Consider the following 16,854-nt stretch of genomic DNA (forward strand, 5'->3'; position numbering starts at 1 on the left):
TGTTTCTCGGACTCTCTCCTCATTAGCTTTATCATCTTATACAGGTGACATACATATATACCTGCACACCTTGAGTCAGATTATATAAGGCTCTAAAACCTAAACAGGAATTTACATTTCATTCTTCATGCTAGAGTTGATTGAGTAGGGGAATGGTCTGCTCAGAGCCCCTCTTGGGGCAGTTACTTACTTACATACACAATACACAGGACCCCAGTGCCCCGTATCACCAGTTGCCTCAAAGTCAGCATTTCCAAAACTCATCACTCCCCCATAACCTTCCCCTCTTCTAAATTTCCCCACTTCTATTGAAGACACCCCCCTCTTCTAAATTTCCCCACTTCTATTGAAGACATCACCATTCTTTCTTCCAGTGTCTCAGGTTTGTGATGCCTCCCACACATTTCACTCACATTTAGTCAGTTGCTATTTCCATCTGCACAGCATCTCTCGCATTCAATGCCTTCTCTCCACTCACATGGCAGCCACCCTAGTCTGGACCCTTATTAGCCCTCTCCTACATCATTACAACAACTTCCTACCTGCTCTCATTGCTTCAAAGCTCTCACCACCCTCATCCCTCTTCCACATTGCTGCCAAAGTGCAGTTCTGACCAGATCATTTTCCTGCTCAATCAACTCTAGCCCAAAGAATGAAATAGAAATTCCTGTTTAGCCCAATCTGGCCCGAGGGGACTCTCTCCCCTTCTACACTCATCAGTGCAGTCAGGCTGTTCTCCTCTCTGTTCTTCACACATGACTTTCCATTCCCAATCCTGGGACCTTTGCCCTGGGCATCCTCTGGGCCTGGGGTCCTCTCCCTCTTCACCCCCACCTCCGAGAGTCCCTGTCTTCACTGAAGATGCAGCTCAGGGACCATCTTCTCCACGGAAGCCCGACGTGCCTGCTCTCCCTCCCAAACCACCACTCTTGAATTACTTTGCCTTTATCAATATTGATGCACTTTACATTTATTCTGTATCTATTTGCATATATGTACATATGAAATATATATGAAATATATGTATATATTAAATCTTTGCTTTCTGCTCCAAAGAAAGATCTTTGAAAAGAGGGATTGTCTCATTCGTTGCATACAATGATTTATATACGAATGTATCAGAGGCAGTTGGATGATGTAGCCGGGCCTGGAGTCAAGAAGGCCTCAATTCAACTCTGCCCCAGCTGGGCAACACTGGGCATATCCTATGGCCTCTGTCTGCCTCAGTTTCCTTAAATGCCTAATTAGGATCACAAGAGCACCCCCTCCTGGAGCTGTTGTGAAGATGAAATGAGGCAATATTTGTGAAGTGCCTAGTGTCGGACCCAGCACTTAATAAATGCTAATTCCCCTCCCTGAACTGGTCCCTACACAATGCCTAGCACAGAACAAGCACATAATAAAGACTAGCTGTCATTGGTGACATGTTCAAGCATGCTCACCCCCATCCATCCACCCTCCAACACTGGGACGCAGCTGCGATACTGATTCTTCTGACGTTGTGGCATCCCATGACTCATTGCCATATAATTGGGAGTATGGGAAAGGAAGGAAGGAAGGAAGGAAGGAAGGAAGGAAGGAAGGAAGGAAGAGGAAATAGGCCAGGGTCACACAGCTAGGACATGTCTGTGGCTGTATTTAAGCTCAGGTCCTCCTGACTCCAGGTCCAGAATTTGTGGGGCCCTTTCTCAGAATAATGTTTTTGAATGCATAAAATGACATGCCTAATATTACAAGGAAACTGATTGGGTTGAAATAAAGATACAATCTTTTCCCATCCAGTTGCATAGACCCCCTTGAAATCAGTCCATAGTCTACTGATCCCAGGCCACAGGGAGAGGCCAAGAGAGTGACTTGTCCAGGGTTACACAGGTAACTTTGGGCACAGCTGGGTTTAGAATCTGGGTCTTTGAATCCCCCGAATCTCTGTTCTTTCCACTTAACCTCCCTCCCCCCTCCCACCTTGCTTCCTCTGGCTCCCTAACGGGATGCTCAGATTCACAAGGGCCATTCCTTGGCAAGTCCCTAAGTCAGGCAATGCCACATTCTCTGGGGAAGCCAGGCTCCACCTAGTCAGAGATGCCTCCCTCCCCTCCCCCTCCTCGTGAAGCTCCGGGGCCCTCAGTGGTCCGGGCCTGGCTGCTGAGAATCTGGGGCTGTCTTTGGCAGTGTGGGGCCCTGGGAGCCAGCTGGAGGCTCCACCCTCACACCTACAGGCAGTGGCTGCACCTTCGGGAGGCCCCAGCAATCCTGCCCAGGCCAAACAGAGCTGCTGGGGAAAGGAGCCCTGCACCTTTAAGGTTGTACCTCAAAAGCGGTCTGCCTGGGCTGGCTGGCCCCGCACCAGCTTTTCCTTGGCTGCCTCTCAGACTCCTCCAGGAGGAAATAGGCAGTAAAAGTGGGCTGGCCTCGCTCCGGTCTGTGCCCCTCCGCTCCCCTCTCCCCGTCCTTAGCAGCCCAGAAGGAAGATGAGGCAGCCCCTGGTGGGGGGTGGAGAGAAGGCCTCAAGAAAGCTTCTGTAACATCCTCCATACCATGCACACTGCCCAAGCTCCTTACAAATCCTCCCTAGTCCACCTGGACCGGCAGACTCATCTCAATGTGCCAAATATACCATTCCAGGCTGTGAGGACAAAATCAGTTCTTGGAAAGTGGCTCAAAGGTGACTATTATCTCTGTGCTCCTGAAAGTTAGGCCCAAGACATTCTCATTCTCCATTTTTGACTGTTTCATCACACTGCCTTGTGGTCCATTAAGAACCCTAGATCTTTGCATTTGCATAAGATCATTGCATTAGAACTGGAAGAAATCTCAGAAGCAAACCACTGAGTCTAACCTCATTTTACAGCTGAGGAAACTGAGGCAGAGACCTTAAGTGACTTATCCAGGACCATGCAAGCAGAATATAAATTCAGATCTTCTTGGCATCACTATGCCACCTAGAGGGGGGCTCTGAGTGTCCTGAGCAGGGCACCACTCTCCTTGTAACAGGCCACAGCATTGCCACTTGGGCCGATGGGATCCTACTAGATTTAGTCAGGACTTCTACTACGTCTCAGGCCAGACACTCTGCCTGTTCTGGGATGCCCCTAGGGAACATCTAGGCTCGGTTGGCCTCCTGCTCAACCAGCTCTGTCTTGGCTCTGCTCAGGGTCCTGTGCCACAGCCAGGCTGCTCTGTTAGCACTCTCCAGGCTGATTTCACAGACCTGAGGTCCAGAGAAGTGAGAGACTTGCCCACAGCCACACAGTGGGTTAAAATTCCTTTTGTCACTAAGTGCCAAGCCTGGTTTTGAACAGCAAGACTTGTGAGCCTTGATTCAAGGCTCTGTGCATGATGCCCTGTTGGGTGGTCTCCCAGGCACCCCAACAATACCCCCTTTTCCCTAAACTTAAAGAATGGGATCCTGCGGTGGCTAGGTGGCACAGTGAATAGAGCACCAGCCCTGGAGTCAGGAGGACCTGAGTTCTAATCCGGCCTCAGACACTTATTAACATTTACTAGCTGTGTAACCTTGGGCAAGTCACTTAACCCCAATTGCCCTGCATTGTCCCCTCCAAAAAAGCAGAAAAAAAAAGAATGAGACCCTTAAATCATACCATGCTTCAGCAGAACAGGTGCCTGGCCAGCGATGCCCCTTCTCTCTCTCTCCACAGCTGTTCAGGCTCATGTCCAGAAGACTGACTGGGCTGAATGGGCCCTAGCAGGCAGAGAGCCCAGCCCCCACCCTGAGGGCCGGCTTCAGTCTGTCAGGACAGCCCCTGAACATGCCTCTTCAAGAAGTTTGCTTTTTAAATAAAAACCTCTTCCTGCCTATTCACCACCAACTACTTTTACCCCATAGGCTCCCAGGAACGTGCGGCAGCCTGGGCTTCTCCCAGCTGGTCCCGGGGGCCTGCGGGTCCTCCCAGATGCGAGGTGTCTGCTCCCGGTCCTAAGTGCTCTCCTGGGTGAGCGTTTGTGAGTGAGTGTGTGTGTGCTTCTGAGTGTGTGTGAGAATGAGTCCCAGAGTGCCTGAGGGCACACATCTGAATGTGCAGTAAGTTCCGAGTGCACCTGAGAGGGCCAGAACGTGTGCCTCAGTGTGAACACCTTACCATGTGTGCAGGAGTGCGTGCACCTGACCGGCTGCCAGTGTGTCTGAAGTTGCGTGTGCATTCAGAGTGAAGTCAGAGGGGGCACACACGTCTGTGTCCCTGCCCCCACCATGCTGGGAGAATGAGCATCACAGGGGTGTCGCCTGGTCTGTCCGACGAGCTGGGCAGCGCTGGGCTGGGCTGGGCAGCTCTGGGCTGAGCTGGGTTGGGTAGAGCTGGGCTGGGCAGTTCTAGGCTGGGCAGTGCTGGGCTGGGCAGTTCTAGGCTGGGCAGCGCTGGGCTGGGCTGGTCTGCGCTGGGCTGGGCAGCTCCGAACTGGGCTGCGATGGGCTGAGCGGGTCGGCGCTGGGCTGGGAAGTTCTGGGCTGAGCTGGGCTGGGCAGCTCAGGACTGGGCAGTGCTGGGATGAGCTGGGCTGGGCTGGGACCGGCAGCGCAGCTGGAGCCGAGGGAGCAGCTGAGGAGTTCCCAGCCGCTCCGACTGATTTTCAAAGTCCTACAAGAGCCAGGCAGCCCCACACTTGGCAGCAGAGGGGAGGGAGGGGACAAGGGGAAGGGAGGCAGGGCGGGGAGGAGCAGCCCCTGCCATTGACTCGGGTTCCTTTCACAATAAAAGCCTTGCCTGTCCTCCCAGACCCCAAGAGTCTCCAGGCCAGGTAAGAGTGGGAAGGTTGACCCCAGGTGTCAGCGCCCCTCTATCCCCCCCGAAGTCATCACTCTCCTCCTCTGGGCCTCAGTTTTCTCATCTGTAAAAAGAAGAGGGGGCCCCCTAGATGACTTCTACAGAGCACCCCCGCTGTGCAGGCACTTCACAAATGCCTGGTCAGGTTGGATCTTCAAAGACATTCTGGGAGGCAGGGGCTGTGGTTCCCATTTTTTACAGCTGAGGAAACGAGGCAGACGGTAAGTGAACAGCACAGAAGTGCCCCAGTCCACAGTATCTGAGGCCAGACTGAGCTCAGGTCGGTCGGACTTGGAGGTGCTGCCCCGGCCTCCCCAGCCCTGATCCTCTAAGGAGGAGGTGGGAGAGTCCTGGGAAGGGTCCGAGCAGGAAAGAGAGAACTTTGTAGCATTAGCAGGTGTGTTCTCCGTGCAACGGGGTGGAAAGGTGCTAAGTCAGGGAAGCTGGGTTCAAATCCTGAATTTGACAGTAGCTAGTTGTGTGACCTTGGGTAAATACCCATTTCTTCATAGATTTAATGTGAAAGAACTTTAAAGGCCTACCTCTTCACTTCACAGATCTGGAAACTGGGGCCTTGGGGGCAGTGACTTGTCCAAGGTCACACAGCTAGTAAGCTGCAGAGATGGTATGATTCCATGTGATGGGGTCATAGGTATAGAATTAGAAGGGACCTCCAAGCCCTATTCCATTACTTTATAAAGAAGCTGTGTGACTTGCCCAAGGTCACATATCTAGATAAGTAAGATAGAATGTTTCTGGATTTGGAGCCTGGGGACCTTGAATTCAAATCGTTTTCCTGTTACTTTACCACCTGTCACTTTAGAAAAAAATCACTTAACCCTACTGGGCCTCAGTTTCCTTATCTGTAAAATGATGGGAGCTGGACTAGAGGACCCCCAAAGGACGCCCCTTCCAGTTCTAAATCCAGAGCCCGGAGGAGGCCCGGGCAGTCAGGCCTCCAGTGCAGGAAGGGAGTGAAGCCTCAAGCTCTAGGGAAGGAAAGTCTCTGACTATTTCAGGTGAGGGAGCCCATGAATGAGGGGTCATTTTTCTCTTTTAAATAAAATAATCCAAGGCGGTGTCTGGGAATTTTCCTTTTCTGGTGGTGATTGAATTGGAAGACCTCAGAAGCCGTCATGGTCCTTCACAGATATGAGCTCACTGGTCCGGGCCCGGGCCCCTGAGGGAAGGGCCCATGGTCGTGGCTCACTTCTACAGACTTCTGACGCTTTCTGTGCAGCAGTGCTGTGGGGTAGGAAGGATAAGCATCATTACTTCCATTTATATAGATGAGGAAACGGAAGCTCAGAGAGTAGAGGGGAATTTGTTGTTATTGTTCAGTTGTGTCCGACTCTTCATACTCCCATGTGGGGTTTTCTTGGCAAAGATCCTGGAGTGGTTGGCCAATTCCTTCTCCAGCTCATTTAACAGATGAGGAAACCGAGGCAAACAGGGTTAAGTGACTTGCCCAGGGTCACACAGCTAGTGCATGTCTGAGGGTGGATTTGAACTCGGGTCTTCCCAACTCCAGACCTATTGCTCTACCCACCAAGCCACCTGCATCCAGGACCCAGAAACACATTTTTATATTCCAAGTTGCCTCTTAGAATTATGCAGATGGGGAAACCAAGGCATGGAAAGGTAAAGTTTCCAATACAGTAGCACAGCTCAGCACAGAAATGGAAAATACAAATACACAGCTTCCGCAATGGGAAGGGATTGGACTTGGAGTCAGATTTCTAGGCTCTTTACCCTAGTTCTGTTTTTCATGGTAAATGCATGACCTTGGACCAGTCACTTAATTCTTACAGGCCTCAGTGTCCCCATCTGTAAAGTGAAAATACTGAGCTTTGTGGGCTCATGGGTTCCTGGCAGTCCTAAATCTATGGTCCTAATATTCTGTGGTCAAAAACAAGCCTTGCCTCAAGGACCAGCTCAAGTCATACAATCATAGATTCAAGACTGAAAGCGACCTTCAAAGCCCTTCCCTTTTATGAGCTTGGTAGTCATAGGTAGTTGGTGTCAAAGACAGGGTTCCAGCCTCAGTCTTCTCCCTCCTGATTCACTGGAACTTTCACCGTCCCCTCGCCTACTCATCCCCATTATTTCCAGTCTACAATGGGGCTCTACGGTCTACAATTGTGCTAGCAGGAGCACCCTGGGCCACCCTTCCACCATCCTCATTTTAGAGCTCACAGAACTCAGATTGAGTCTACCAAATGCCAACCAACCCAATGAAAGGAAGAAATGTGATCAGCTAAATGAGCTTTGAGCACCATCATTTTATACTCCCAGGATGCTTTGAGGGGGCCTGGGATGCCAGGATATTTCTGCGTGGCTGAAAGTGGGCTAGGGTGTGGCTGTTACCCACTGCAAAGGATAAGGCTGGACAATAGGAGAAACTCACTCTGGGATGAGGACACACCAGGGAGGGGGAGGGTATCACTGGGGATGCTGTCAACACCTTCTAAATTTTCCACCCTGGGGCTAAGCCCTGGCGGGTTCAGCCAAGTTACAGCTTTGCAGTTTACAATCCTACTTCGATTTAATAGTAAAGGGTTTTCCAGAGTGTGATTGAAAAATTCATTAGCTTGAAACCAGTCTGGTGATGGGTCGCTCTGAACTTGGCTAAGCTGATCTGTAGGTGACAGATGTCCGTAGTTGAAGGCACTCCAGCTTGGTGGGGCCGACAGAGGTTGTGTGCCATTGGGGTGGCCTTCAGGAACCTAGGGTCACCTCGACACAACAAGGACTGAAAATGGACCTTCGTGGAGGTTTGGAAGGTGTTGATTTTAAAAAACGGAGCAATTGTTTGGATTGAACTTTGTCCTTGGCTGAGTTCCATTAGACCATAAGGGCCAGCCTGTACAAGGCACAAGAAGCTCAGTAACATGGTTAGGGTTGGACAGCGAGTTAATGACCAAAATTACCAGACATTTGTCCAGGAATTTCCAGCCAGGCCTGGGGATGAGCAGAAAGGCAAATAGGGCTATTGCAGAATGAGTGTCTGGTAGACCCAACTTAGCTCTGTCAGGATCAGAAGGCGAGGGGGGGAAACAGACCCTGGCTCTCACTGGAAGGCACCAGGTTTATTGGCCTTTATCTACCTCCCCAGTGCTCATTGCCTCTGGTTCAGCAACATACCAGAAATTCTATTAGTTGTTAACAGGCAGCTAGGTCATGTATCGGATAGAACACAGACCCTAGAGTCAGGAAGACCTGAGTTCAAATTTGACCTCAGACATTTTATTTGCTAGCAGTGTGACCCTGGGCAAGTCACTTAACCCTGTTTGCCTCAGTTTTCTCCTCTGTAAAATGAGCTGGAGAAAGAGATGGCAAACCACTCCAGTATTTCTGCCAAGAAAATTCCAAATGGGGTCACAGAGAGTCAGACATGATTAAAACAACTCAACAACAATTTATCACTCACTGCTCTGACTTTGTTTCCCCATCTGTAAAATGGGAGTGACATTCATCCTGCTCCTTCTTGCTTCTACTACCTATCTGACCATTCCTGCCTCTGTATCCTTTGCTGGATCATCATTAAACAGTCCCCTCCCCCACCCCGCTCTGGTCCCCTACACACAGACACAGACACAGACACACACACACACACACACACTCCTCAGCCTGGCATTTAAAGCCTTCCACAATCTGACTTATTTTCATATTCTTCTTCATAAATTCTTCAGTACAGACTGGCTGGTTACTCCCCTAGATTCTCATCTCATCTCCCACCTCTGCCCCTTTGCTGATGTGTGTTCAAAATGTGCTGTAAAAGGCACTGGGGGATAGAAATCCATCTGGCCATGGGGGGGGGGGGGCGGTGAGGGAGGATACAAGAGAACAGATTTGGGAAGGGGTATTCAATAGGCTCGCTATTTTGGGGTGGGGTAGAGGAAAGATGAGAAGAAAAATTTGTAACTCAAAATCTTGTGGAAATGAATGTTGAAAACTAAAAATAAATAAATAAATTGGGGGAAAAAAGAAATGTGCTGTAAAGACATCATCTGGGAAACACATGCTCAGAAAAGTGGGAGAGGAAGCCTAAAGCAGGAGCTGGGAGAGAAGAGAGCTGAAGGACAGGCCTCGAGTAACAGCAGCTGCACAGTGCTGAAAGTAGCAGCAAGTGGAGTGAATTCTTCATGGAATATTTGAGAAGAGGGAGAGATGGGCAACAACCAGCCAGGATAATAAGCTGTGATTGGGATATATCACCAGAGGAGGGAGATCGGGGGTTCATTCATTCATCCAACAAGCCTTTATTAAGCTCCAGTTTATGTGCTAGGCACTATTTGAGATCATTCATTCATTTAATAAGCATTTATTAAGCTCCAATTTATGTGCTGGGCACTATTTGAGGTCATTCATTCATCCAACAAGCATTTATTAAGCTCTAGTTTATGTGCTGGGCACTGTTTGAGGTCATTCATTCATTCAATAAGCATTTATTAAGCTCCAATTTATGTGCTAGGCACTGTTTGAGGTCATTCATTCATTTAATAAACATTTATTAAGCTCCAATTTATGTGCTGGGCACTATTTGAGGTCATTCATTCATTCATTTGATAAACATTTTATTAAGCTCCAGTTTATGTGTCAGACACTATGGGATCCATCAAAATATCAAGTCCCAGAGTTTAAGGAGTTTAGTTCTGTCATGTCAGTCATGTCCAACTCTGTGACCCCTTTGGGGCTTTCTCGGCAGAGATGTTGGAGTGATTTGCCATTTCTTTCTCCAGATCATTTTACAGATGAGGAAACTGAGGCAAACAGAGTTAAGTGACTTGCCTAGGGTCACACAGCTAATGTCTAAGGCCAGATTTGAATTCAGGTCTTCCTGACCTCAGGCCTGACACTATCCACTGTATCAACTAGCTGTCCATTTAAGAAGTAAAACTGAACAATTCACAAGCATTTATTAAGCACCTACTACATGCCAGGCTCAGTGCTAGGAAGCTGGGGATACAAAGACAAAATTGAAACTGTCCCTACCCTCCAGGAGTTTATGTTCTAAGGTAAGAGGCCATTCATTCCAAGGAGTATACAAAGCACTTCCCAAGTCAGGAGACCAGGCTTCAGGCTCCAGGCTCCAGGCTCCAGGCTCCAGTCCTCACTCTTGCATTTAAATAGCACTCAAAGACCTTGGACCACATCCTCCTTCACTCTGGGCCTGGGTTCCCTCAAACCTAAAGTGAGATTGGGCTAGAATGAACAGTATAGTAAGGGGGAAGGATGCTAGAATTTAGGGACTGTGTGACCTTGGGTAAGTCACTTCTCCAACTTTTGTTCCTAAATTTCCCCATCTGTAGACTGAGGGGATTGTTCTTGCTGACTTCTAAGCTCCCCCCGAGATCTACATCCATGGTCTTTTCATCTTGCAAGTCCCTTCTGACTCAAATGTTCTCTGAATCTGTCCTTTGTATTGGGCTCATCAGATCAGAGATCAGGAACCTCAAAGCCCATCCAGCCCTTTATCTAACCAAAGAGGAAAATGAGACCCAGCAAGAAGCATCTAACAAGCCTAAGAGGCAGGACTTGAACTCAGGTCCTCCTGACTCCAGGGCTGGTGCTGTATTCATTGCACCACCTAGCTTCCCCAAGACAGTCCTCTTTAACCTGATTAAAAAGTAAATGGGAAATGTTTAGCAAGATAAATAAAATACGATACAAGAATAACGTCATTTGTAGTTTTTTAAGTCACTGTAGCTGGCAGGGATCCATTTCTATTGGACCACAGGCTATGTTTTTCCCAAGTCATCTCCCATCCACATTTTAATCACATCTGACTCAGTTTAGCTTCTGAGACCCATTTGTAGGATGGCCTCAGGTGAGTCCCAGGAGTGTCCACAGGTAACATCCCGCCCATCTTTACTCCCATGGAAATGTGTCTTTGAAATATCCCCTGTATTTTGGGAGACATGATAAATAAACAAGTCAGTGTGAGCACAGAGCTTGTTCATACACATTGCTGTTGGTATCCATCTGTCTTCTGGGTTATCAATCGTCCTCAGACCCTATCTTGGGGAAAAAAAATGTCTCTCCCAAGAGAAGCCTTCTCCGTGCCCTACCCAAAGACTCCCTCCAGTGAGCCCAGGGGCAGTGGAAGCCAACCAGTCAATTCAGCCTGACACATTACTTACTTTAAAGAAAGCCAAAATGGGAGTGGGTGGGTAGAGTCAAGATGGCGGAGCAGAAACAAGACTTCCTCCAATTCATGTAAAAAATGACTCTAAACAAAAGTTGGAGCTACAGAACCCACAAAATGACACAGAGAAGCGAACCTCCTGCTTAAGACAGGCCAGCAGGCTGGCAGAAGCAGCCAGAGCAGTGCTCTGGGAGCTGAGCCCAGCCCCCTGTGAGCCCGAGTTTTTAGCCTCCGGGTGGCCACAACCAGCCACCACGTGGAGGGACTTCAGATCACCAGTAGCTGTGGCACTTTCCAGAATTATCAACCCATAGATGCTAAGGACAAAGTGAGAGTTCAGTGCAGTTTGGGATTCGGGAGTTCAGGAGGGCAGTTCAGCCTTTGCCCCCTGGAGAGAGAAGCAGTGGAGGTGCTGGAGCTGTCCAGCCACTGCCATGTGGCTGCTTCAGAGCTCCTGACCTGCAGACAGTAGGGGACCAAGCATCCAGTCTGAGGGGTTATCACTCTTGCTTTAACCTGCTTGGATCTGGATCCCTGTCTGGGGTGGAGGTCCTGGGGTGCATGACCAGTGTGCCAGAGTGTGTGGAGGCTTCAGAGAGGGTAGCCAACTAATAGTTACACCAGCTGAGAAAACCCCAGCAATGTGGGACAAAACTCCCCCCTCTGGTAGCAGAGTTCTACTGTGGCAAAAAGCTTAAAAGTCAAGTAATTGAGAGGCAACATGAGCAAGCGAGGGAAGCAAAGCAAGCACAGCAGTCCGACTTCAGATTCCTTTTTTGGGGACAAAAAGGATCAAAGCATGAAATAGGAGGAAGACAGCAAAGTCAGAACTCCTGCACCAAAAGTTTCCATCAAAGAATAAGCTGCCTACAGGCCATAGAGGAGCTTAAGAAGGATTTTGAAAACCAAATAAGAGAAGTGGTGGAAAAATTGGGAAAAGAAATAAGAATAATGCAAGAAAATTATGAAATGAGAGTCAACAACCTGACTGAAGAAAATAACACTTTAAAAAATAGACTAACTCAAATGGCAAAAGAGGCTCAAAAAGCCAACGAGGAGAAGAATGGCTTAAAAAGCCAAATTTGCCAGATGGAAAAAGAATCTCAAAAGCTCACTGAAGAGAATCATTGCTTCAGAATTAGATTAGAGCAAATGGAAGCTAGTGACTTTATGAAAAATCAAGATACTATTAAACAGATCCAAACAAATGAAAAAATAGAAGGCAATGTGAAATACTCATTGGGAAAACCACTGACCTGGAAAATAGATCCAGGAGAGATACTTTAAAAATTATTGCACTACCTGAAAGCCATCATCAAAAAAAGAACCTAGAAATCATCCTTCAAGAAATTCTCAAGGAAAATTGCCCTGATGTTTTAGAATCAGAAGGCAAAATAGAGGTTGAAAGAATCCACCCATCACCTCCTGAAAAAGATCTCAAAAAGAAAACTCCTAGGAATATTATAGCCAGGTTCCAGAGTTTCCAGATCAAGGAGAAAATATTACAAGCAGCCAGAAAGTAACAATTTGAATACTGTGGAAACACAATCAGGATAACACAGGATCTGGCAGCTTCTACACTGAGGGCTCAAAGGGGTTGGAATATTGGAGGTGAAAGGAGCTGAGATTAAAACTAAGAATCACCTACTCAGCAAAACTGAGTATCATGTTTCAGGGGAAAATATGGTAATTCAGTGGAATAGAGGACTTTCAAGCATTCTTGATGAAAAAAAACAGAGTTGAATAGAAAATTTGACATTCAGATTCAAGAAGCAAGAGAGGCATGAGAAGGTAAACAGGGAAAAAAAATCATAAGGAACTTATCAAAGTTAAACTATTTACATTCCTACATGGAAAAGCGATCACTGTAACTTGCAAAACTTTTCTCAGTATGAAAATAGCTGAAGGGAATAAAAATGTATGTACATATATATGTATGTATGTATGTGTACATACATATATATGTCTATATAGGAGGGTATATGGGTCTATGAATACATATGTGAGTGTGTGTATATATGTGTACAGTATACATAGAAAGAGGGCACAGGACCAATTTAATAGGAAGGGATGATACTTAAAAGGTGAAATTGAGAAGTGAGAGGAATATAATGAGAGGAGATGGGGAGAGACAGAATGGGTAAACTATCTCATATAGAAGAGGCAAGGGAAAACTGTTACAATGGAGGGGAAGAACAGGAAGGCAAAAGGGAATGAGTCAACCTTATTCTCATTGAATTTGGCTTAGGGAGGAAATGACATACACACTAAATAGGGTATCTCACACTACAGGAGAGTAGGGGGGAAGGGGATGAGAGGGGGGATGATGGAAGGGAGTGCAGGCTGGGGAGGGAGGGAAGTTGGAAGCATCCACTTTTGAAAAGGGACAGGATCAAAGTAGAGAATATAACAAGTTGGGGGTGGGATAGAATGGAGGGAAATATAGTCAGTCTTTCACAATGTATTCACTATGGAAATGTTTAGCATGGCTACACATGTACAACCTAGATTGAATTATCTTCCCAGTAAGGGTGGGTGAAGAGGGAGTGTAAGGGTTATGAGATTTAAAGATCTTCCATGCCCCATTGGACTTGCTGACGTAGCAGGAAGGGGCGGAGCAAGAGGAAGCGGAAGCCAAAACTAGAGTTCCTGCGGTGGCTGGCGGTGATGGCGACGGCGGCAGCAGAAGCAGCAGAGGCAGCGGCAGCGCGAAGCCCTTTTTGAGTTAGCCAGAATTTCTGCTAAGGACTCCTGCTGAGGACTGGCAGGGGCCGGAGGTGCTGGGAGTGCGCTTCCCGGATGCTGGGTGGTTGCTGTGAGTGGGGAGAGGAGGACCTTTGCCTGAGGTAGCCTGTTCTGTTTTAAAGGCTTGAAAATGTGGGTGCTTTCTACTTTATCTACCTGTGCCAATGTCATAACTACTCTGATGGCTTTCACTTTCTGGTTTTGGGACTCAGTCTTTTGGTATCTTAATAAATTTTCCAGCTTATTCCCCCATATGGCAAGCACGATGTATTTTGTGATGGATAGTTATATCAGCATATCTGTAATCTCCATAGGCATTGTGAATATGGCATTGCTGATACATTTGGCAACCAGGATGGGATCACAAAATGTCAGGCCTCTATTTGGAAGCAGTGGGGCTTTAGAGGGAGAAATGGCTATTCCAGTATGGGAGGATTTGCCTTATTCCTCTCTAGCCAGAGAATGGGCTAAAAGCACAGGGCCCTGTGAAAACTAGGAACCAAGGCTAAAAGAGGGAGAACCTGGAGATTTGGAAAGATGTTTGAAAGCAATACCCATAGAACCAGGCAAAGAACTGGCAGGAGTGTGCAGGAGAGGCTGGGTGCTGCTAACAAGTTATCGCCTTATGTGTAAAAGTAGGGATAAGCTGCTGAAGGAAAGAGCTCGGATGGCTAGGGAGTCAGCTGGTTTGCCTGAGGATTCTTCTGTGTCACAGCACTCAGAAGACCAAACTGGAGGGATTCATGTGGTCCAGGAGCAAGCTACTGTTCATGTAGCTAAAAGGAAGCAAAAAACTAGCAGAAGGAATATGCATGCAGCTTCTGTACAGGCTGGGCAGAGTTGCCCTGACAGCTTCCAGGAGAATGTGTGTGAGGAGAATGGAGCAAGCTTAGATGAGGAGTCTTCTAATGTAGAAGCTCTCCCCATACAAAGAAGAAGACAGGAGAACCACCGAGGCAAAACAGAGTCCAGGGAGATAATTGAGGATTTCACTCAACAGGAGATCACTGATATATTGAGTAGATTCACCCAAAGAATGGGGGAGTCTTTAGTGTGTTGGATAGTAAGAATCACTGATGAAGGCGCTGGAGGAATAACACTGGACAATGAGGACTGTTTAAAATTCATAAGTATCAGTCAGAATCCTTTTGTACACCAGGCTTTTAGGGATCACCATATGCAAGGAGGAAATAACAAAACGAGTCTTCTAGCTTTAGCTGCAGAAGGTTGCAAAAAGCAATATCCAACTGAATCTATGTGGCCTAGGGGAGACAGACCCTGGTACTCACTTAGAGACTGTATGAGAAAACTAAAGGAGGAGGTAATGAAAACTGCTATCCTGACTGGAGATGCAAATGCATATTATGATACCCCCCTAGGAGTTCCTCATAGAAATATCATAGTGAAGACGGCTCCTCCTGCATATAAGCACCTAATTCTGACTCTTTTAATTGGAGAAATAGGGCACCCTCTTTCAGAGGTGCTGGATAAGATTTCACAATTAAGCGATTTAGGGGAATGGGAAAAAGACAAATTGCCTCGAGAGAGAAGAGTAAACAGCCAGAGGATTCAGAGACAAAATAGACTGACAAGAAGGGAACTGTTTACTGCTCTATTAAGAGCAGGGGTGGACTTTAGAAGAATAGATGATATTCCAACTGAAGAGCTGCATAAGCTGTACCAAGAAAAGGTACTTAGCATTAGAATGAACAGGGAAGCAGGAACCACCCCAGAAGGTATTTCTGAATCTGAATCTTTGTATCCAAGTTTGCCCCACCTTCAGGGGGAATAGGAGATAGGCCAAGCCCCAGCCCAGATAAAAGAAATATGCAGAAGAGATTGCAGACCCTATATTGGTTTAACAATATATTGGAAGAATGGATCAACTACTGTGACTAGGGCACTGCTTGATACTGGGGCTGAGGCCACACTTATCTATGGAAACCCTGATAAGTTTAAACATGGAACTCCTATTACCATCACAGGTCTAGGAGGCACTGAAATATCAGCCAGACAGGTTAAAATAACAATGAAAATTGGGCAGTTACCTAAGAAGGAATATACTGTGGTTGTTGTACCCATTCCTGAATACATCATTGGAATAGATGTATTGAGAGGCATGACTCTGAATTTACCTGAAGGAAGATACCAACTTGCTGTCAGGAAGATAGGAATTAATACAGTTTTAGTGGGAAAACTAAAAATGGACCCAATCACTTTACCTGAACCTTCTGAAGTAATTACTTTAAAACAGTATCGTGTGCCAGGTGGGCAAGATGAAATTGCCACTACTATAAAGGAATATGTTGAAGCAGGAGTGTTAGTCCCTACAACCACAAGATGGAATAATCCTGTCTGGCCAGTAAGAAAATCCGATGGGACATGGAGAATGACTGTGGATTATAGACAGTTGAATAAGGTGACTCCTTCTTTGTATGCTGCTGTTCCAGATACCATCACCTTAATAGAAAGGATCCAGAAATATGATGGGACTTGGTATGCAGTTATTGACTTGGCAAATGCCTTCTTCACCATCCCAATAGACCCTAAACAATGGGACCAATTCGCTTTCACTTGGCAGGGTAGACAATATACTTTCACCCGCTTGCCACAAGGGTACATACATAGTCCCACTATTTGTCACAGGATTGTGGCTGAACAGTTGGATGAATTAAAGCTACCTGGTGTACAGCTTACCCACTACATTGATGATATCATGATACAGGGAAAAGATGCGAAAGTAGTGGAAAGGAGTTTGACCCTTCTAATTGAGCATATGAAAAGTAAAGGGTGGGAAATTAACCCTTCAAAGGTTCAAGGACCAGCTCAAAATGTGAAATTTTGGGGTATACAATGGAACAAGGAGCTAAGGGAGATTCTTCCTCAAGCCCGACAAAAGATTCAGGATTTTCCTACCCCTACCAATAAGAAGGAGGCCCCAAAGTTCATAGGATTGTTTGGATACTGGAGGCACCACATTCCACATTTGGGACAGATTTTAAAACCTTTATATAGAGTCACACGGAAGAAATATGAATTCGATTGGGGACTTGAGCAGAGTAAAGCTTTTGAAGAAGCCAAGGCTGCCATACAATTGGCCCTAGATTTGTGGCCCATGCAAAATGGTCCAGTGGAATTGCAAGTGACTGTACAAGATGATTATGCAAACTGGAGCTTATGGCA

The 16,854-nt window shown here is 47.0% G+C and overlaps 1 protein-coding gene across 2 annotated transcripts in view; it reads right to left on the bottom strand.

The window, feature by feature from the left end:
• GASK1A (golgi associated kinase 1A) overlaps window positions 1-4,587 on the bottom strand; it is a 73,549-nt gene extending 68,962 nt beyond the window's left edge. Inside the window, exon 1 of one of the 2 annotated variants that reach the window (XM_069088609.1) lies at window positions 4,098-4,587. In XM_069088609.1, coding sequence (XP_068944710.1) covers window positions 4,098-4,100 — 3 coding nt within the window. In that variant the 5' untranslated portion in view covers window positions 4,101-4,587. Of the gene's footprint in view, window positions 1-3,599 lie in introns of both variants that reach the window. The other variant, XM_069088608.1, reaches the window with a different exon arrangement.
• Window positions 4,588-16,854: the final 12,267 nt, after the last annotated feature.

This window comes from Petaurus breviceps, unplaced genomic scaffold, assembly GCF_028583685.1.
Source record: "Petaurus breviceps papuanus isolate PSGF00001 unplaced genomic scaffold, PetGlider_PUasm1.0 185, whole genome shotgun sequence".
Classification (NCBI taxonomy): Eukaryota; Metazoa; Chordata; class Mammalia; order Diprotodontia; family Petauridae; genus Petaurus; species Petaurus breviceps.